The sequence below is a fragment of the Ascaphus truei genome, chromosome 18, assembly GCF_040206685.1.
Source record: "Ascaphus truei isolate aAscTru1 chromosome 18, aAscTru1.hap1, whole genome shotgun sequence".
Lineage (NCBI taxonomy): Eukaryota > Metazoa > Chordata > Amphibia > Anura > Ascaphidae > Ascaphus > Ascaphus truei.
In genome coordinates, this window is record NC_134500.1 from 23399579 (window position 1) to 23422626 (window position 23048).

A 23048-nucleotide genomic window follows, 5' to 3' on the forward strand; every position below is an offset into this window, starting at 1 on the left:
TTCTAATTATGTTGTAGCTTGAACAGGTTTAGACTAAAATGCATTGTTGCCCATACATTTCTATTTGCTTTTCATTTTGTAGGAGATGAAACTATATACAGAGCCAGACATTAGATGCAAATATTCCTCTTTCAAATATGTCACAAATCAAGTCTCCTGAGAAGAAAAAATCGCGCAAAAGTTTATCCCTCTCTAAAAAACGGTCAAATGTAACCCAGAAAAATCAACTGTTGCCTAACACAATTTCAAAGTCTCAGTCGATCGTTGCACTCTTTAAAAATGCGCCCCCTGCAAAGCTATCCTGCCCTCTATGTGGTGAAATGGTGCCAAGGTTTGGGTTGAACAAGCACCTTGATGAAGCATGTCCGAAAGAAAAACAGGATGGGCTGGAGGATGATGTTATACTGGTTGATGAAGCCTCTGTGCAGTCAAACATACCATGCATGAGCCCGAAGCCATCACAAGAAGTCAGGGGCCTGATAAAGACAGATCTTAATATGAGCCCATGTGTTCAGACAGATGTGAGTGTGAAACCGTCTAGTCCTTATTTTAATAAAGATTTATCAGTAAAAGACATTTTTAAAGAGACACAAGTGCAGATTGGGAAAACCGTGCCATTGGAAAGCCTTTCGTCTAAACTTTCTAGGAGATACCAAACCCGCAGTGTGAAGCGAGACACACGCAGAGAGTTACAATGCCAAGTAGCTGCTGCTGAATGCATCGAGATTCCCACTGAAGGTACAAGTGATGTTAGATTAAGTACTCTGCGTGAAGAAAACCTTTGTGGTAACACAAGTACCCAACCCAAGATCCTTATACGTAGTGGAGAGACAGAAAATACTAACAATGAGACCTTGGCCACAGTGTGTGCAAATCATAATAATTCACAAGAGAGGAATAATGCCTTGATATGCGGTCATGTTATTGAGAAGGGTCCCAAATCGCCACTATGTAGTGATAAATACTTATCTCCTGGATCACCGGATGATAAGTTAGTGGACTGTAGCACTGAAACTAGAAAGCATAAGATAGAGGACAACATTCAACGGAAGACCAACCGTTGTAAAAAAGCAAAACACAGTGTTCCTGAAATCTCTGCTTTGCCGGCAGCTTCACTGCAGCAATGTGATGAACTTACAGTCAATTCCCCTGTGAAGGACAACGCTGAGCTTCTTCCCATGGAAGATCTTCTGGTTCTCAATGAATTTTTGAAACCTTTTGACGATACGGATTATCAGGGTGAAGAAGAGAATTTACAACATGGAATAGATGGCAGTAGTGTGCAAGAAGAGTGTGGGGTACACGCTTCGAGACACCCGTATTACCTGAGGAACTTCCTAATGGTGCTCCAAACCGTGATGGAGAGTGAAGAAGATATGAATCTTTTTAGTGAAGAAGACATTCGCACTTTAACCGCATTCCATGAGCTTTCAGGTATCTTTTATTTATCTTTATTTTAGTTTTTATTATTTAACTGAACTTTGACAATTTTCCATGGACATACAGAAATGTGCTGTAATATTGTAGCAAAAGTACCATAAATATATTTTTGTAAGAATGTTAATTTACATCAGAGGTGAGAGACACAAAAGGGACTTATTTATCAATCCTGGCTGCAGAAGTTGTTTAAAAAAACAAAAACTGAATAACCACCAATTTTGCCACATTTTTGCCCCATGACTGATGCGGAGCTTGCCTGGAATATATTTAACTTAAAGCTGGTAGCAGTTGTTAAATACCAGTATTAAATATTTATAGAAATATATGTATTTGTGCATCTCTCATATGTTTTTGTTAATGTAGCACATTCGCTAAGCGGTAGTACCTATAGCTGGGGTGGGTAGATTTTTGGCTGGCGTGCTACTTCACGGGCTTTGGTAAGCTTTGCGGGCCCCACTTCATGTTGCTTGTCACCCACAAGTTCCCTTCCTCACCAACTTCTCTCTTTAAATGCTCTCTCATACTCACTCTCCCCCTTCCTTTCTCCTTTCTCTCACTATCCCCACTCCCACCCTTTTAATCTCCTCACCCCCCCCCCCCCCTTCTCTCTCTCTCATGCGGAGGTTGAGCCCACTTCTGATGGAGTCTCTCACTACCGGGTATGGCCCTGCACCTCAGTTAGGGCTGGATAACATGTTTTGCCGTGCCGTATTTTTCACACCCCTTACCTATTGCATTCTTTTGATTTGCTTCATTGACTTTTGTCTTAGTGGTGAACATCCAGAATTACATAGCCATAAATACTCTGGACTTCTATCTCTAGATAGATGGGCAATAGTATTGAAGATTCAGAGCATACGTTTGAGGACAGTCTTCTGCTGCTGCACAACTGCTGTGTAAAATAAACGCATTTACATGTATTGCTAATCCTTCTGGCTTCTTCTAGAATAGCACAAAAATTAGAACTCTGGTCTAGAAAAAGTGGAAATTAGAAATATGACAAATGAACGTTGGTGCCCTTTAGTCATAAATATATCTAATCAAAGACGGCTTTCTGAAAATGAAAGTAACCTATATGAATCATTTAGTGTACGTAGGCATTTTAAAAAATGTTGAGGTATAAAAAAAAACCCAAGGATTCTGTCTTTGTTATAAAATATAAATACTTCCTTGTTATCAGTTTTGCTGAATTATATAAATGTTTTCCCACCTGTAATTGTTTGCCAATTCCTCTCTTGTTTTCCGGTGTAAATCTAATAACCAAAACTTGAAGCTGGCAGCCAGAAGTTGTATGTGAGACTTTTTCAACGCAAACTGAACTGGATAAAGATAAACAAAATAGAATATACAGAGATTGGCTCTGATTTGGTGCCATTCGTTGAAGAACTGGTGCAGAATGGGTTTCTGCAATCAGGTGTGACTCGCAATTACATCATTTTCTTTTGTGTCTATTGTCTCTTATCCAAAGCCGTACAGAAAACATGCGGATGTTATATTCCTGCACAACTAAAAGCAGAGATGCAGCAATCCTACTGGTGCTCTGACTTAAGACATCTTCCAGTTCTGGAAGACCCCTTATAACCATTCACCTGAATGGGCTGTACAGTGCCATTTGGCCAGAAGTTGTCTTATTGCATAACACCATGTAGTGAATATGGACCAGAATTCCCATGAGTATCTGTTTGATAACTTCCCAAATTTGCATTACATGACAATGGGGTGAAAAAGGCAAAGAACAGAACAACACAGCACAGTAGTCATTATAAACTATATAAATCAGCCTAGGAATACAATATAAAAATATTGTTTTAACGGGCTTGTCTTCTGCATCATTTGAGCTCTCATCCGGTCACTAGTTCTAGAGATTCATTTAACATTGAATACACTGCAGCCTCTTTTCCAACTAAATGGCCCCCAATGCGTTATACGCTGAAGTCTCTAATATCAATGGGACACACCAGGATTTAGTACACTGCGGCCGGGAGTCATGTAGCCGCGTTGCAGGACATCGCACCCCATCTGGCGGTAACTGCCATTCCAGTCAAATTCAATTGCCGGCATATCGGCCGTGATGTCTTGGATCGTGGCTTTGTGACTCCCGGTGTGAGAGAAATGAAACCCCATTCTAAGACTTTAGGGTAACAGCCGGTCCGAAAGCTTTTATTACATATTGTCTAGGTACAACAAGAGTACATATAATTATTAAACACTAGAGTCTAAATGAAAAAAATGCACTGCTTTATTCGCAAACATTTGCTTTTGAGTAAACTAGCAAAGAGGCGTGTGTGCATGATTTCACAGGGTCTCACAACCTGAGCGTATACTTCCCATTCTGGCAATTAAAATGTTATTCGCTACACAGATTTGCAAGATGAGCTAAATGAAAAGTAAACAACCTAAAAGAAACACGTTTATTCTCTTTCTGAGGGCATATGCTCTGCCTGGTGTCTTATGGGAAAGTATAACAGAAATGCAACTAACAAAATAGGACAGTTTATTATTAGATAAGCGAACCATCCGTACAGCAGTTTCTAAGGTTAATCAGCAATAATGAAATACCTATCTTATTATGCTGATGGCCTTTCCTACCCACAGTCACATTCTGTACTGAGCAAGGGTCTTAATTATGAAATTATAATCCACCACCCCGGCCTTTATGTATTCCACTGGCGCGTTCTGATTCTTAATTGACTATTTTCCCACATTCCCTGGATCTCTTGAACCAGGCGTGGCCAACTGGTCAGGTTTTCAGGAAAGCCCTGCTTCAGCATAGCTGGCTCAATCAGTCATCATGACTGAGCAACTGATTGAGCCACCTGTGCTGAACCAGGGATTTGCTGAAAACCTGACCTGTTGGTAGTGGTCTTTGAGGACTGGAGTTGGCCACCCCTGCTTGGACGTTCCTGTCTCTGACATTTTGGCTCCCTGAGCAATCTGGAAAGCCTTCATAGTGGAAATCTGATTGTCTGAAACAGAAACAAGTGTGGATTGTAGCATTAATCACACAACTTTGCCCATTGTAGATTCTGAATTACAAGAACTCTCAGAAGCTCTGGATCTTTTCCCAGCACCAGATCTGAAGACCTTGGCGAAGGGATTTCACTTGGCAAACCCGGGTGCCCAAAAGCAGCAGCTGGTTGAGGAATTCCTACGTTTGTCAAAACAACGTTCAATATTCAGCATGGGCAAAAACCAGCCTGGCATTGCCGCAGTGATTCTGAAAAAGTAAAGCTCAAACCATATATCTCAATCATATATGTGGCATTTAAAGTGAGATACAGCAATTCTATTCGTGTGGCATTGAGTAAGGTTATTTAATGCTCACACCACAGGGGTCATTCATTGTTTGATATCAAACAAGTGGGGGGTGCTGGAGAGGAGGAAAAAGCAGTGGGAGAGGGTGGGGAATATAAGGAGGCAATGAGCCTGGGGGGGTATAAGGTGATAATGGTCCTGGGCATCATGGAGCATGGTGGAAACGGGTGTGTGGGCTTGCTTGGAGCCCTCAGGAGGCCCACAAAAAGGAGTCTTGCTGGGTAAAAATGGCTGGAGAACTGGAGAGCCATCCAGGCCCAGCTGAGGCCCATAGAATGAAGGCCTGGGGAATTCCTTTTCCCCCTTTCCAGGTGTGTGTTGGTCAACAAAGGGGAGGACCCTTCTGGCCGGCAATAAACTGTGAGGGGGCCGGGCCTCTTGACAAAATGGGCCCGGGAAAACCAGGCCTCTCCTCACATATCCAAAATGAAAGGAGCGGGCTTAAGGGGTATATAACAGGGATCCCTTCAGGGCTGGGGCCAGATTTATGATCAACTTTGCAGCAAGGAAATTGATAAGTAGACCCCTAAATGTTGTTCAGTATCTCTCTGCTTTGCTTACATTCTCTGAACCAGCTTATGATGATTTATTTATGCCTCTACAAACCAGTAATGCCGTGTCCTATTTTTTATTGCAATACACCCGTTTCTGTGCCTATGTAGTGACTGTCAAAAACTGCAGCGGCAGAAAACGTTCTATCGTAGTTCTGCTGCATCATTGGAAAATGAATCCATACTCGCTGCGTCTTTCTGCCCCTGCAGATGTTCAATACTAAGTGAGCACAATATGTGCAGGGATCAGTAATGCAGAAACCATTTAATGAAAAAATAAAGGTGTTGGATACAAGGAATAAGGAAGGTCGAGAACACACGCGGGCATTTGTATAAAGGTGTATTTATTATTTTAAAATGGTTGATGTTTCGTTCCCAATCTGGACCTTTCTTAAGAATGTGACCGAAACGTTGATTATTTTTTAATAATAAATGCACTTTTATACAAGTCCATGTGAATGCTCTCAACCTTCCTTATTGATATTCCACATAGACTGCTTTATCTGTGTTCATGTATGCACCCATGGAAGTAATTCCAATCCTGTGAGTGCTCTTTCCTTTTTATATCCGATACAGGGAATGGCAGAGCTCGGGTTTGAAGGACTGTTTCTCTAATAACTGAATATAAATGTAAACATATTTAGTGTTGAAAATGTTTTACTTTGCGCTTTACAAAATAGAATTTGCAAACACAATGGGGCCCTACCCCATATAGTTTACAATCTAATATTCAGCACCTGAATCGCAGGAAGAACCATATTTACCAAGTAGTGCTCTACGATAAGACACCTTATGCCTATTCACTAGAATAAATACCAATGCTATTCCGTGCAACAAGAGACAGGGGGTGCCCAATGCTGCATCCAATTGACAAAACATATAAAGTAAAATACTTCAATAATAATAATTGGTTATTTAGTTAACCCTTTGGCCAAAGGCGTCATAAGCCTGCATACCAACGTCAAGGTATAACCAAAATAATGCAGGTCCTATACTACACTGTGAAACCTTTCCTTTTACCTCTGTGAGAGGGGAAAAAACCATAATGGGTCTTGTTCCTGCAGCAAGTGAAATGACCTTCCAAGTTAAAAGGGTGAAGGAGGAGGAGTGAGCTCTGGGGGGAGGTGCCACAGCCTCCAAAGAGACATAGGTTAACACAGATACCCAGCAAGCTCAAACTCCCCCACCCACCACAAAGTGAATATATATTTATGTCAACCAGAGAGCTACTGAGCGTGGCAATTGTATATAACAAGAGACAAAGGGTTAACTAAATAACCAATTATTATTATTGAAGTATTTTACTTTATATGTTTTGTCAATTGGATGCAGCATTGGGCACCCCCTGTCTCTTGTTATATGCAATTGCCACGCTCAGTAGCTCTCTGGTTGACATAAATATATATTCACTTTGTGGTGGGTGGGGGAGTTTGAGCTTGCTGGGTATCTGTGTTAACCTATGTCTCTTTGGAGGCTGTGGCACCTCCCCCAGAGCTCGCTCCTCCTCCTTCACCCTTTTAACTTGGAAGGTCATTTCACTTGCTGCAGGAACAAGACCCATTATGGTTTTTTCCCCTCTCACAGAGGTAAAAGGAAAGGTTTCACAGTGTAGTGTAGGACCTGCATTATTTTGGTTATACCTTGACGTTGGTATGCAGGCTTATGACGCCTTTGGCCAAAGGGTTAACTAAATAACCAATTATTATTATTGAAGTATTTTACTTTATATGTTTTGTCAATTGGATGCAGCATTGGGCACCCCCTGTCTCTTGTTATATACAATTGCCACGCTCAGTAGCTCTCTGGTTGACATAAATATATATTCACTTTGTGGTGGGTGGGGGAGTTTGAGCTTGCTGGGTATCTGTGTTAACCTATTCCGTGCAACATCTTATGATGCAAGAAGACACCTTATGGCACGTTGAAGTGTATGGGCAGTAACGTCCTTTGCCATGAGGTGTCTTATTTACTACGCGGTGCTATTCCATATGAACCAAAGTGTCTTACCCAGGGTTATTTTGTAGCTATTATTGCATATTTGGTATTGGGTGTTTGTCTGTCTAAAGCAGGGATGCGCAAACTTTCTGCGCCCCCCTGCCTGCTCAGCCCCAGTGCTCGCACCCCCCTTACCTAGGAACCGGCGTCAAAAGACACCGCGAGGTCATGTGACCCCGTGGCATCATTTGATGCGCGTTGCCTTAGCGATGCGTCCCTCCAAGCCAAGGTATGTAAGTTACAGAGGCCTGGTGCGCTCCCCGGAATTTCATTTAAATGCTTTGGGGAAGAGCACGGGGCCTCTGTAACTGCCACGCCCCCCACAAAAAAAATCTCACGCACCCCTGGTCTAAAGCATATAGGGCATAGTGGGCCATATATTTTGTTATGCCACAAGACACCCGTTGGCCCATGCCAGTGAAGAGGATATAAGCTGCCTTATGTATTGGCACTGCTTAGTAAATATGGCCCGGAAGGACTTGTTCAATGTTATAAGAACATTGTGCTGCAGGCAGGACTCTTCTATGTTAAAACGTGCGTGGGTACTACTAAACCCCTCCCTCTTGTTACTAAAGCGTTCTTCGCAGGACATTCAAAGTGTTTCCTTTATTCCCAGGGCAAAATACCTTTGTGGACGAGCTGTCCGGGTGTGCAGAGCTCCCCGCGCCGTGTTTTCCAGAGTTCTCCTCCTGTTCTCCTTGACTGATTCCATGGAGGTGGAAGAAGCTGCGAGCGGTGGCCAAACGCAGCTTTCCACAGTGCTCATGGTGAACATGGGACGCACGACGTTCCCCACGTACACTGTGAATCGGACAACTCAGATATTCCAGGACAGAGAAGATCTCATCAGGTAGGAGAACAGGCTTTGGCAAAAGGGTTAATCTACATAGGATTTCAGTCATTTCTAATTTATCGTGGCTGTCTATCCCCTGCGCTTCATACACCAAATACACCTCATATGCACTGAGGTGTAGACGCACCTACAGAGACCGTAGGATGTTCTGGGAAGTTCTCCCTACTTACCACTTAGATTGTAAGCTCTTCGGGGCAGGGACTAATTTTCCTAATGTTTCCTTCATGTCTGAAGCGCTTATTCCCATTATGTGTTATATTATGTCACGTGTGTTACTGCTGTGAAGCGCTATGTACATGGATGGCGCTATATAAAGATATACATACATCAATGCCATATTTCCAACCAGAACAGAAACAAATATTTTCTATTCTTTAATTGCCAGAAACATTAGGTTTTATATTTTCGGTTATATTTAAAATCTGTCTCTTTAAATCGGTTCAGGCAAAAAGAGGGGGAAGGGGAACACAAAATGAATGAGTCCCCTAAAGAATTCACTAACTGCACACCTACATAATGTAAAATCTAACTTTTAATAAATTTACTTAAAACATATATTACCAAACGTGGTGTACTATGAGTTTTAAAAAATGAATTAAATGGACAATATCGTGCAACCCTGTCAATAAATGTATGATTGTACAAACCCAGATGCAATATTCCTTGGGTTTGACAGGACAGTGGATGCTGTAAGTCGGGGTATTAACCCCTCTGGAGTTAGTATGCAGACTGTAGGTAACCGTATCCTACTCAGTGAGCCTTTAACTGGTCAAAGATCCAGCAATCCTGCAATGATATATATAGCAGCAAACACCTATAGTTGTATTAAATGCATATGCTTGAAAGGTGACGCTGACACAGGCACAATCAATCGAGAATAACCCTCAGTATAGTTAAGCTAGGACTCACAGTACCATTGACATAGAGTTACCCAGCAGAGAGGCTCTAATTGTGCATATATCATGTATTGTATGTAGCAGGGAGGCAGACTCACTGCCTGTTGTTATATTATCCAGCTAATGCCGTCTGCATAAATAGAGCCAGGAGACTTAAGGCACTACATTAACACCAGCTCGAAGTAGGAGACTGACACAACTGCGCGTCCAACGCGCGTTTCCCTCCAGCAAAGGAGCTTCTTCAGGGACAAATTACTACATACAATACATGATATATGCACAATTAGAGCCTCTCTGCTGGGTAACTCTATGTCAATGGTACTGTGAGTCCTAGCTTAACTATACTGAGGGTTATTCTCTATTGATTGTGCCTGTGTCAGCGTCACCTTTCAAGCATATGCATTTAATACAACTATAGGTGTTTGCTGCTATATATATCATTGCAGGATTGCTGGATCTTTGACCAGTTAAAGGCTCACTGAGTAGGATACGGTTACCTACAGTCTGCATACTAACTCCAGAGGGGTTAATACCCCGACTTACAGCATCCACTGTCCTGTCAAACCCAAGGAATATTGCACCTGGGTTTGTACAATCATACATTTATTGACAGGGTTGCACGATATTGTCCATTTAATTCATTTTTTAAAACTCATAGTACACCACGTTTGGTAATATATGTTTTAAGTAAATTTATTAAAAGTTAGATTTCACATTATGTAGGTGTGCAGTTAGTGAATTCTTTAGGGGACTCATTCATTTTGTGTTCCCCTTCCCCCTCTTTTTGCCTGATTCACTTATCAGTTCACAGTTTGCACCCACATTTACAATTACCTTTATTATTATATACTTTATCACTTTACACAATTAGTGTGGCCCTGTGATCACTCCCTAATCCTCCCTTTGTTTTCTTTAAATCGGTTACTTTAAAAGGTCCTGTGCAGTTTCTCAGTGTGCAGAACTCAATGCGGAGTTGCATCCATAGGGAGATGCACTCGCATCTAACATAAATATATCAAAAGCTCCGGTTTACTGTAACCTGGAGAATAACCAGTGTGTATGAGCAACAATAAAAGGTATGTCAGGCGCTCTCAAAGCTAGTGAAGTATATTTATTGGATGTCTTCGGGACCTTTATCAGAAACTGTTATTAATAAAATAGGACTGAGCGCTGTAAGACAAGTAATAATAACTTTATTTTATATAGCACTTTTCTCCCAATGGGCATCAAAGCGGTTCACAATTACGGTATAGAGCACGGTAATACTGTACATAGTATTTTTACAGACACAGTCACTGCCCCGATGAGGTATGTTTTTGTTGCCTGAGGCACAGCTAGATAAAGTGACTTGCCCAAGGTCACAAGGGGCCGACACCGTGATTTGAACCTGCTTCAAACTCGGCGTCATTGTTATCGGAGTCAGTGCCTTTAATCACTGAGACGCACCTTCAGTACTACACACTTTATCAAGTACTTTGGTAACAGTTTAGTTGTCGGCAAGTAATATATTTAGCTACTGACCTTCGGTGGGTCATCAAATATTTTTCTATATACATACAGTATGTGTATAAGAAATAGTCTTACAGTTTAGTTGTAGTGCAAGAGAAGGAAACACTTATTTTTTACTGTGTCTCCTGGTTTTCCTTAGATATGAAGCTGCCATGCACAAGCTGATAGAGGTTATAGTTACAATGACTAATGGTAACTGGGAGGAAGCACATTTGCTTTATCAGAGTGCCGGGAAAGAGTGGGATGGACTGAAGAATGAGCCATCACTAAGGTATGTTACCATTAGTATTGTCCAGCTCTATCATTTATTATGGTAACTCTCCAATACTTGGCAACAAAATGTATTATTGTTTTGTCTTGTCTCTGATAAAATTCCTTATTGCAAATGGATGTTATTGGAAGAGTTAAAGGTCTCTCTGATGTCCTTCTCCTTGACCGTACCAGACTAGTAAGATAAACTTGTATATATATTTAACCTGTTTGTCGTCAGCTTGCAATGCACGTTCTGGGACATTAGATTGCGGCCGTTTCGCTGCGACCAAATAACCCCCGGCGCTTGGCCGCGATTCACCTCCTCCCCCGCCAGGCCACATGGATGCCGGCCGCTTCGCCGCTAACTTAAGTGAATAACCTTACTATTTAAACCACCTAATGTTAACCCCTTATAATAGCTACCCTATTCCCTAAAAACCTTAACCCCTTACCCTAAAACCCTTTACCCTGAGCCCCATTCCGCTAAAACCCCTACAGTTAACCTACCTTAAAACAAACCCCCCCTACCCTAAAACTTACCTTCTTGTCAAAGCGGGTGGCAGAGCAGATACGACGGAGGGTCTCTCTGCTGCTAAATGCCGGTATAGAGTTGGTCGCGGTTGGACGGCTGCGACCGAATGTCGTCCCATTCCGTGCAACGCATGGCAGGAGTTAAAAAGTATGCAAGCCCACTTAAAGCTGCAGTTCAAGCTCCCGTTTTTTTTTTTAGGTTTTTTTTTAATTCAATTCAATAGTTTCATGTGGGCAATCTCTAATTACCTAAAGAACTGGATAGCTGCCGTTCAATTCGTTCTCCGTTTATTGATCGGCAAAGTTTGGCGACATCTTTAGATATGGGGAATGTAAATGGTTGCTATAGCAACAAGCATGCTTTTAAAAATAGAATACAAGAAAATTGGTCTTTCAAAGTTGTTTTTTTTTTTTAAAAACAGAAAATGCTAAAAGTATTTTTCTTACTACAGAACTGATTTATTAAAAAAAACACACATGCAGGATATTGCCTGAACTGCAGCTTTAAGAGTCAGGTTCCTTTAAGACCATAGTCGTTGTAGGTCAACAGAACATGAGATGACCCAAAAAAAGATTGCATATGTTGTTTTTAGCACCTTTTATTTATTTCTAAAATGTTTTACCAAGAAGTAATACATTGAGAGGTACTTCCCGTTTTCAAGTATGTCCTGGGCATAGAGTTATGATAACAACAATACATGGTTACATTAAATGAACAGAGGTTATACATTCAATTACTGTATCAGACATTACATGGACAGTTAGAGGTATGATTATTGGCGTGTGTAACATTTACAGACAAGATTAAAGTTGTGTTGGGAGAGGTAGAATAGACCTGCAATGTGTTAGAAGAGACCCTGCCTAACAAGCATACAATCTATAAGGGCAGGTAAGTTTAAACATTGGGGACAGGGGATAAAAGGGCTGGTGAGTTTCAGATTGAATTAGAGCAGCTTTAAAGCTGCAGTTCAGTCTTTTTATTTCAATAGTTTCATGTGTGCAATCTCTAATTATCTAAAGAACTGTATAGCTGCAGGTCAATTCGCTCTCCATGTATTGATAGGCAAAATTTGGTGACATAATTAGTGAAGGGATCTGTTTTTCTTCTGCTTCAGTCTCTCAGTGGAAGCTCATGAATATTCATGAGCACTCCTGCACTGACATGTGCTAGAGGGAGGGCAAGGCTGACAAAGGGGTGTGCCAGGGCCTGTGTCAGGACATGAAGGGGCAGTACCTTAGCAAATGGCTGTTAAAATAGAATACAAGAAAATTGGTCTTTCAAAGTTGTTTTTTTTAAAACAGAAAATGCTAAAAGTATTTTTTCTTACTACAGAACTGATTTATTTAAAAAAAAACACACATGCAGGATATTGACTGAACTGCAGCTTTAACATTACCAAATATCAGCAAACGGCTCACACCGCGGGCTGCCGGGTGTCCGCCTTTGGGACGACGCATATGTAGACTGAAGAGGCTCAGATTCAATGCAGCTGTGGTTTCATAGTCCTTTGTCTTCCTGGGTCATTAACGCTCCAGTGGGCAGTGTTGACGACATGATTTGTGAGCGAAGATTAGAAGACTTACTAGCCACTTGTAGCCCCTTAATATCCTATGGTACAACCGGAGTTGGCCTGTCGAACACTTTGTGAGTTAGATTTTGTTTTATTTTCTGGGAAGGAGTTTTTTTTGTGTGGGGTTTTTTTTTTTTTTATTATTAAATATATATAAATCACCCATTAAAATCTATTTCTACAATGCTAATGTTATTTGGCTATGGAAGAAAAAGGGACATAGGATACACATTAAGACTATTTAATCAAAAACACACACAAGACTGAAAAGCGGTACTATACAAAATTAGTTCCAGCTTAATGTTACTGCATTAGATTGTAAAAATCATAATACTCAGGTTGAACTTTTCTTGTATAGTACCCTATGTGTTCACTAATTGAAAAAAAGGGCAGGGAAGTTGCACTGCTGTTCTTATTGCCAATGTTACTAACGTGTTAATGACACAGTTACCATGCAGAGCTGCCCGTGTATCTGCGCTGCTTCACTGTTGGCTGGGTTTATACCAAAATTCTCTCACGAGGAGTAGAGATCCTACAGAGGCTACACATGTATGAGGTACGTTTAAATTGTAGGCATTTTTTATTGTGTGTGTGTTGCTTACAATTTTTTGAATGGTATAGGGCCTTGTTCTACAGTATATATGCTATTTTTGGCCGAAAATCCGCATTGAAGTTTTTGGGGATTTTCGGACGAATAAGGACCGAATGGCTGCTTCTGCAGTAACAGAATTGCCCCCAGAGTAGCAAAAAGTTACTTTGTATAACGTCTTTTTTTTTTTTCCACTTTAAATTGTCATTTGTGACTTTTTTTTGGAACAGCATCCTGTTTTAAACCTTAGGTACAACTGTTGTGTATTTAAATTTAAAAAAAACACCTCCCCAATTAGGAAAAGTTTTTCCCGCACAAGCTATTCATTTGCGGCCATATTTCCTAAACTGTGATATTCCAGTACACACCTTCCAGCACTGGAGGATAACTTACACTCCCATTCACTTCAATAGGCCATAAGGGGTCTTCCTGCATCATAAGATGTTGTATGGAGTAGCACTGCTTAGAGAATATGGGCCCTAATGTTTTTGCTAACGGAAGGACCGTTTCTCTAATGCTGCAGGAGGCGGTGCAGTTGCTGCAGAGGCTTTTATCTCAGCACATTTACTGCCCTGACAGTAGAGGCCGGTGGTGGGATCGGCTGGCGCTCAACTTGCACCAACATTTGAAGCACACGCAGAAGGTAACATTGGTGAACTATGAATAGCACCGTATAGTTCATTTTGCTTGGTGGTTAGGTCAACTGTAACCCTTTAATATGAACGCTGTGTTTGCCTGGACATCTTGCTCACTAGAGGAACAGTGGACTCTTGCATAGAAAGTGGATTTATAATGGAGAGGTAATGTTAAAGCAGCAGTCTCTCCTTGGGCCCCCCACCCCCTGGCCACTCCCATTTAATATAGATGGAAAGCCGAAGGTCGCTGGAGCTGAACTGTTAATTTCCGGGGACGGCGCTGCTCAGTTACGTCCTGGTTGTTTTTAACCCTGCATCATGCGGGCCAATGGGAATCCGTGAGAGATGACATAGCGGCTTCCTATTGGCCGGCGTAACACAGGAGATTGTAGCGCCATTTTGTTTTTTTCCTTGGTACGTATCTCGTAAACCAGGGGGTGCTCGGTGCTGAAATGAACATGGTGCAGCTCATGGTGCAGCTCATTGTGGTTAAAAAATAAAATATGCAGCAAGCTGAGCCACTCCTTTTAGTAATTGCCACTTTACATGCACAATCCCATTTGCTTTGAGGAAGGCTGCGGTTATGCAGCCAAAACATCGGACCACTTTGACGGCTCCATGAAATGTAAGACCGACGCGCTCATCTTTTATTTAAAATTGACTACTTTACACCGACACACTTTTTTGTTGACAATTAACAGAAGGACTTGAGTATTCTTCCTGCAGTGCAGCTTAGAAGGGGTTGGTTTTTAGTACGTGGCTAAGGGGGTTCATTTCGTTTGGTTGTCTAAAGGAGGCAAATGTGCCCTTCATGAAAAGTGAAGATATTTAAATGACATATGCATTGCGTGCCTTGTGCCAGCCTTAATTATAGGTCTGATCTGTATTTTTGACTAATAAATGATATGATTGCAACTATGTAAAACCCAAATCCAAACAGTGTTACCCTAAAACAGCCTAGCTGTATTCTAGAGTGAAGAATGCACACTCTAGTAAAGTCACTTACTAAAGTCTCCTGCCTGCAAATCTGGGGCAAAGTCTGAACTGCAGCAGATTTCTGTAAGGAACGCCCTTTGCTTTCAATGAGATGCCTTTTATATGGGTTTTTTTTTTGTTTTTTTCCTTAACTAATATAATGAATCATTTTCTTGAAATTCATCCTTCTCCCTCCCCCACCCCACATATTGAAATATAAAAACATGATCATGTTCAGCCTCCTTACCTAATCCCATTGCTGAAGTCCTGCTCTTTTTACCGTGTCCCCTCCCAGATATACTGTACACATCATCCTACGTATCTTTGCAATCCTCTCTGTAATGTGTGCAGGGCTCTTCCGTAACATTGGCTAAACTTACTGTTCCTCAGGCCATTGACTTTATCATGGAGGGCTTATCGGATCCTTATGTGCGTACGGGCCATCAGCTCTCCCTGTACCAGCGCGCAGTGCGAATGAGAGACTCGCCAAGCTGCAAAAAGTTCCGCCACCTGCTTCGTGATCTGCCGGTGATGGCTGTGGAGGACGTCCCACATGTGAGCTAGTCATTAGTCACCAAGTGATCTTATGACATTGGTGCCATCTTAATTGATTTATTTTATCACAACTGTAAAGACAAACATCCACGTCGGAGCATCTGTGTATGAATCGAGTTCCCCAAACCTATCTCGGTATCTGAAAATCATAGAGGTTCTTATTCTATAAACCGCTACAGCGTCAATTTAGGCACGGAAAGTCCTATTGAAGTCAATGGGGCTTGCTGCAATTTTGAGAATAAGCCATACAGGATCAGATGTACTAAAGGGTGTCTTAAGGAACCATATGGCACATTCAAATGAATGCACCCTAAGGTGTATTATTTAGTAGATCCAGCCCCTTGTGTCTCAGCTGCAGATATCACGTTCAAGGTGTGGACATGAAGACGAGTGTCGCTTTATCTGTAGGGCACGGTTAGAATTGTGGTGTGTTAATAATCACGGTGTCTTGTAGGAAAACTCATAAACATCTGGTTTGTGTTCAGGTTACCATCAAAGGGAGAATGTATCCTCAGACCGGGATGGGGAAATCTGTGTTTTTAATGGAGGATCTGGCAGATGACGCAGGAGAAGACATCGGTCTTTCCACTGTTATGTGTTCAGTTGAGGAGCTGGCTCTGGCCCATTACAGACAGCAGGGCTTTGATCAAGGTGGGTATGTGTGTCCGTCCGTCCGTGTGTGTTCGTCCGTGTGTGTATCCACATATGTATAATTGTAAAATATATATGTACTTTTTATAGAGCTATTTTGTCCTGTAACAACTCAATATCTTTAAGAAAATAACCCCCACAGTATATAAATTAGGCACAAGGTGGTGTTCTTGATTTTATCATTTTCTTCTGTTGCACACCTGCTTATTTTTATTTTCACAGCCGTACCCCTGTTTATTTCTTATTCTCTTTCCAATTCCCTGCGCGATGATTAGACCTTGTAACCCAGATCTCCAGGCAGCTATAATAATATCATGGCAGTTCTTGCAGGAAAAAGTGTAAAGGTAAATACGCCTGGTGTGCATGTAGTCGCTAATGACTATACCCACAGGGCAATCTCCAATATGTGTTTCCTTGCATAGTTTTTATAGCCATACAACTCTCAAACTAAAGCTAGTCCCTATCAAACAGTAATTGGATATGCAGAAAAGTGAAACTATTGAGGCATGTATGTAACACCTTGTCTAACATTAGCAAGTTTTGGTTCATAATTCAATATATGTTCATTACATTTAAGCAGAAATGTCTAACTCCAAAACATAAACAATGCTCACAAGGTATACAATAGTAAGCAAAGAGTGCTGGGTAGCCGTGTATGTCCTTTTTTTGCACAGGAGGTTACCCGTTGAAGGACCCCAAGAGGTTCGAAAGCTTGTAACATATCAACTACTTGTTGGTCAAGTAAAAGGTGGTATACCCCCTACTCCCTCCTTTTGTATATGGCAGAGGTGTGCAAAGTGGGGGGCCGCGCCCTCCCCCCCCCCCCAGAAAATCTGATGCCTCCCCTGGGGGCGCGGCTGTTACAGAGGCCCCGTGCTTCCCCGAAAGCATTTAAAATGCCGGGGATCGAGTGAGGCCTCTGTAACTTTTACTTCCCTTCCAGCAACGCGTCTCCATAGCAACCCGGCTTCAAATGACACCGTGGGGTCACGTGATGTCACGTTGCCATGGCAACACGACCCTGCAACGTCATTTGACGCCGGAGCCGTGCAGGGAGGGGGCGCGTGCCGGAGAAGAGACAGGGGCGCATGTAAGAAACTTTGCGCACCCCTGGTACAAGGTAAGGTATACAATACATACTAGTTAAGGGACCAATTTCTGCAGTAGTTCCTAATCTGAAGAGATTTGCATTATTTGTAATTGCCGCCATATTTGAGGCCCAGCCACAATCAATACTTCTATTGAATGTACTTGAGATTTTATAATGGAGAGGTAATGTGAAAGCCGCAGTCACTCCTTGGGCCCCCCCCCCCCCGCCATCCCCCTCCCATTTAATATAGATGGAAAGCCGGGGGTCGCTGGAGTTGAACTGTTAATTTCCGGGGGCGGTGCTGCGGATTACATCCTGGCGGTTTTAAACCCTGCATCATGGGGATATCCCCAATACCCGACTTGCCGGTGGCCCGGGGGAGGGCTGGATGGCCGCCCCTGCTGTAGTGTCTACAGTTCTTTTTACAACTACTGTGCTCGGAAAGGCTTGATCAGCATTTGTGGTCTCTGAACAGCCAGTTATTAAAATAAATGAACCCTGGGGTGGGAAGCTGTTATTCCATCACACAGTTCAGCACTTCTAAACACGGGAGAGGGACGAAGCTTGGATTGCAGCTTGAAGGAAGATACCCATCCCTTTTCTTCTCTAATGTATTGCTGCAGAAAGCCGGCATTTCGTTCATTGGTTCATATTTCATTTATCACTTGAAATGTAAAAGCAAAGATCACAAATGAGAAATTCAGGTAAATATTGTATACACAAATGAATAACACTGTAAAAAAAAAAAATCAAAAGATTTCTCAGGGGGAAAGGTATTGAACCTTTATGAAATATTATGGGGAATATCCATATTCTTTTCGGATTTACAATTTGTATTTTCAAGTCCGTTGTTGTATTCCTCATTGTGTTCTGTGCTTATTTCCTTTAACATTCTGAATTTGAGCTCGTCAAATCTAGTACAAAGAAAGTTGATTCATACTTAGAACATGATCTAAAAAAAAAATAGAAATAACATTTTAAATATGGATTTATGGCATGGCCACGCCCGGTATTTAAAGTAATCTTAATCTACAAAAGTTTTGTTTTAAAAACACAAACACACATTACTATAGTTTATTTAAAAAAAAAAAAAAAAAAAAAAAAAAACACATTTTGATTTACTAAGAACAAACATGATTGTTCCTAACATTTTCATGTCATTTTACATCGTCCCATTAGACATATGTATCCTACAGAAGTCGAGGTTTGCGGTAGGTGGTGATAACTTTCAGTGGACATACAGGAGATCTCTTAATACTGTAAATGTAACCATGTGTACAGAGATTTCAAAAGTCTCGTCTTCACGTGTATGATGATCACCACATCTTTTGAAGAGCTCTCTATTGTCTGTCTACTAAAATGTGTGTCAACATGAAGAACTTTTGTTAATTTTGTCATAACTCAGTTATGCAAAAATACAATAGCCGTTAATGTGGTTTCAGCTCTTCTACAGGCCCCCAAACGTTCTTTATTTACCTTATTACATTACTAGCTGAGAAACCCGGCGTTGCCCGGGATGTGAAGTGTGAATAAGTATGTGTAAATGTTGTATGTGAAAGTTGTAATGTGATGCCAATGTTATGTAATATTAGTTAGAATTGTGTTTGTAAATCAACAGTAGTAGAAAGCACATGTATATGAGGGCAAATGTTTGAAGTGTATGTTAGTTGTTACGGTAGTTATTTTTGAAAATGTTATTGTTGGAAATGCTTCTTGAAAGATGTGAATGTCCATTGTTGAGAGGAGTGTATTTGATGTAATGTTAAAGTGTGTGTTGTAAAATAATGTAGTAATAAAAGATGACAGTAGTGTATTGAGTGTCTTTCATTTTTTTGTAATTTCTTATGGCAATATGTAGAGTTCATGGAAATTGAGGAAAGTCAATGTTCATTGTAATGCTTGTTTGTAAACGACATTTTTGGTAGTTCCAGTTGGAGCAAAGATGTACAATTGTTGGGGGGATCCAACTCTAGAGCACGCAACATATAACTGGCCGTGGGAGAAACATGGTGATTCTAAGTTGATACCAGTGCACTTTATAGATTGTCCTTGTGCTTTGTTAATGGTGATAGCAAAAGCTAGTTTGATGGGGAACTGTAGCCGTTTGAAAGTAAAAGGCATGTCTGTAGGAATGAGTGGAATGCGGGGGATGAAGACATCTTGGCCTTTGGCGTTGCCAGTTAAGATAGTAGCTTCAATTAGGTTGGGCATCAATGTTTTTATGCACAGTCTGGTTCCATTACAAAGGTTAGGTGTGTGTAGGTTGCGAAGTAGCATGATGGGTGCTCCAACTTTGAGGCGAAGATGATGTGGTGGCATCCCTGATGGTTCGAGGGAGTGTAGGAATTCAGGTGGATAGTTAACGGCTTCATCGCAATCCACAACTGTATCGATTGAGTTGTATTGAGTAATTGTGTTTGGAATAATGTCTTGAATTTGATGATTGATGTCATTGACAGAAGTATTTTTGGCAGCAAGGATGGCTCTTTCACAGAGCCACTGGTGGTTTGTGTAATTGTGTAAGAGATTTGGATAGACGTGATGTATGAGATCTTCAAGTGATGTCATCATGTGACAAAAAAGTGTGGGAAAAGCAATTTCACCTGATGTTAAGTCAGTAGGTAAAGTGCCTTCACCTATTTGAAGAAGTGTGTGTGCAAAAAGTTGTTCATTTGAGTGGCCGAGAAGTTGTACTCGCATATTGGTTGTTAATGGAAAATGTTTGACATGTCGCCATAAAATAGAGAATTTAAGGCATGCATGAAGTTCGTCTGCTGGTGTGGATCGTGGTATGACTGGAAGTGTTTGTCTGAAATCACCAGCTAAAAGAATGACAGCACCACCCATTATTTGTTTATTGTTACTCAAGTCTTGCAAGGTTCTATTAAGGGCTTGAAGTGCTTTTTTATGCGCCATGGTACACTCATCCCAAACAATAAGTTTGCAAATTTGAAGAACACGGGCTTGGCCAGATGTCTTGGTAATATTACATGTTGGGTTTTCTTCATGAGCAATGTTTAGTGGTAATTTAAGAGCTGAGTGCACAGTTCTTCCTCCATCCATAAGAGTGGCTGCAATGCCAGATGATGCAAGTGCAAGTGCAACATGATTGTGCATTCTTATTTCTGCAAGGAGTAAATTTATGAGAAATGTTTTGCCTGTTCCACCTGGAGCATCAAGAAACAGGATTGCACCTTGTTCGTTGTTTATGTGCTGCATGATGTTGTCATAGGTGTTAAGTTGTTGTGGAATTAACATTGGTTTTCTTGTGGCAACATATTCTTGTAGTATGGAAATATTGTATTGTTTCTCTCGCATAAGGTCTGTATTGAGTACATCGTGATGATGACGTTGGGGAGCTTCTAGACCTAATTGAAGTAGTGTTTTGTTATTGATAGAGAGACATGTATCTTCTAACAATATGAGTACCTCGTTGAAAATGTCAGGTGAAAAGGTAACATTGAGTGATGGGTTGTGTCTCTGTGCTTTGTGAAGTATATCTTCACTCATGTGAGGTAGCGGGATAGGGGGAGGGACATTGGTGGCATGGTGTAGCGGGGTAAGGGGCCTCGCGGTCCGGTTGCGGTAGGGAGATGTGTGAGGTGCAGGAGACGTGAGGCGTGCTGTGCGGTTCGCGGGAGCTACACTGTGTGAGGTGAGGGGTATTTATTTGTGTTTGGTGTGCGTTTGTGTAGGTGTTGAAATGTTGTGTGTGTTTTTGTTTTGTGTTAATGTTGGCTGTGTGTGTGGCAGAATAGTGTGTGTATGTAATTATTGTGTGTGATTGTTGATTGTGTGGGGTGTGTGTGTGGATGAGTGAGTGTGTGATGTGATAGTGAGTGTGTGGTGTGTGAGTGTGTGTGTCAGTGTTGGTTAGTTGAGTGTTTGTGTGCAATAAATTAGACAGATGTGTAAATAGTAATGTTTTGTGTAAAATATGTTATTGAAAGGAAGAGGTGATTTATTGTGCTAGGTGTGTTAGTAGCGGAGGTGTTGTGTTGTTGTATATGTTTGTGTGTGGTGGGATGTTGATGTGCAATGGGAGTGGGTGGTGAGACGTGTAAATGTGCATTGTATTCAGTGTAGTGTGTATGGTGAAGGGTAGGTAATTGGAACAGTGGGTTGGGTGTGTGTGTTTGTTTAGTGGTGGTTGTGTTGTGTGTGGTAGTTAAGGTTATGTTGAAGTGTTGTTTTGTGTGTTGTATCAGCAGAGGAGGTTGGTGTGTGTGTGTGAGTACGTGTGTTGCGTGGTTGAGGGCGTGTGGCGTTGCTGAGTGCGTGTGTGTGTGCATGTGTTTGTGTATTTGTGTGTGTGTTGTGTGTGATGGTGTGTGGTGTGTGTGAGAGCATGTGTGTATGTGGCGTGTGTGATGGCATGTGTGTGTGTATGACGCATGTTGTGTGTGTGACGTGTGTGAGTGCGTGTTGTTGGTCATAGACATGTTGTAAATTGCATGTTTTTGAGTGTAGTGTGTGTATTATGAGGGTGAAGGTGAGGTGTGATTTGTTGTTATGTGTGGCATAGAATGACAGGATGTTTGCGTGTGTGTGTGTGTGTATGAGGGGGTTTTGTGTGGGTGAGTGTTGTGTGTGAGTGGTGGTGTGAGAAGTGTTTTAGAATAAATTATACAGACAGTGAAATTGTTAGGAAAACATATTTTATTGTAAGGAACAGCTGAGTTTCAGTGGTAGGTGTTGTCATACAGTGTGTGAGGTAGCGGGAGTGACATTGGTGGCATGCTGTTTGACTGTAGTCCGCGGCGTCGCGGTCCGGTTGCGGAGGGAGATGTGTGAGGTGCAGGAGATGTCAGGCGTGCTGGTTGTTCCGCGGGAGGTAGAGTGTGTGAGGTAGCGGGATAGCGGGAGTGACATCGGTGGCATGGTGTGTGGTGTGTGTGAGAGCATGTGTGTGTGTTGCTGGTGTGTGATGGCGTGTGTGTGTGTATGAGGCATGTTGTGTGTGTGACGTGTGTGAGTGCGTGTTGTTGGTCATACACATGTTAAAAATGGCATGTTTTTGAGTGTAGTGTGTGGCATAGAATGACAGGATGTTTGCGTGTGCGTGTGTGTGTGTGTGTGTGTGTATGAGGGGGTTTTGTGTGGGTGAGTGTTGTGTACATTATACAGACAGTAAAATAGTTAGGAAAACATATTTTATTTCAACGAACATCTGATTTCCAGTGGTAGGTGTTGTCATACACTGTGTGAGGTAGCGGGATAGGGGGAGGAACATTGGTGGCATGGTGTGTGAGTGTAGGCCGCGGCCTCGCGGTCCGGTTGCGGTAGGGAGCTGTGTGAGGTGCAGGAGATGTGGCGTGCTGTGCGGTTCGCGGGAGCTACACTGTGTGAGGTAGCGGGATAGGGGGAGGGACATCATTGCCATGGTGTGTGAGTGTAGGCCGCGGCCTCGCGGTCCGGTTGCGGTAGGGAGATGTGTGAGGTGCAGGAGATGTGAGGCGTGCTGTGCGGTCCGCGGGAGCTACACTGTGTGAGGTAGCGGGATAGGGGGAGGGACATCGTTGCCATGGTGTGTGAGTGTAGGCTGCGGCCTCACGGTCCGGTTGCGGTAGGGAGATGTGTGAGGTGCAGGAGATGTGAGGCGTGCTGTGCGGTCCGCGGGAGCTACACTGTGTGAGGTAG

General features: G+C 42.1%; 1 protein-coding gene across 2 annotated transcripts in view; it reads left to right on the top strand.

The window, feature by feature from the left end:
- Nucleotides 1–23048, top strand: part of FAN1 (FANCD2 and FANCI associated nuclease 1) — a 35960-nt gene that overhangs the window by 3397 nt on the left and 9515 nt on the right. For both annotated transcript variants that reach the window (XM_075575861.1, XM_075575860.1), the window contains exons 2-10: nucleotides 83–1434; nucleotides 2714–2854; nucleotides 4464–4665; nucleotides 7918–8151; nucleotides 10699–10830; nucleotides 13361–13469; nucleotides 14026–14145; nucleotides 15503–15667; nucleotides 16153–16318. In XM_075575861.1, coding sequence (XP_075431976.1) covers nucleotides 138–1434; nucleotides 2714–2854; nucleotides 4464–4665; nucleotides 7918–8151; nucleotides 10699–10830; nucleotides 13361–13469; nucleotides 14026–14145; nucleotides 15503–15667; nucleotides 16153–16318 — 2566 coding nt within the window. In that variant the 5' untranslated portion in view covers nucleotides 83–137. The remainder of the gene's footprint in view (nucleotides 1–82; nucleotides 1435–2713; nucleotides 2855–4463; nucleotides 4666–7917; nucleotides 8152–10698; nucleotides 10831–13360; nucleotides 13470–14025; nucleotides 14146–15502; nucleotides 15668–16152; nucleotides 16319–23048) is intronic.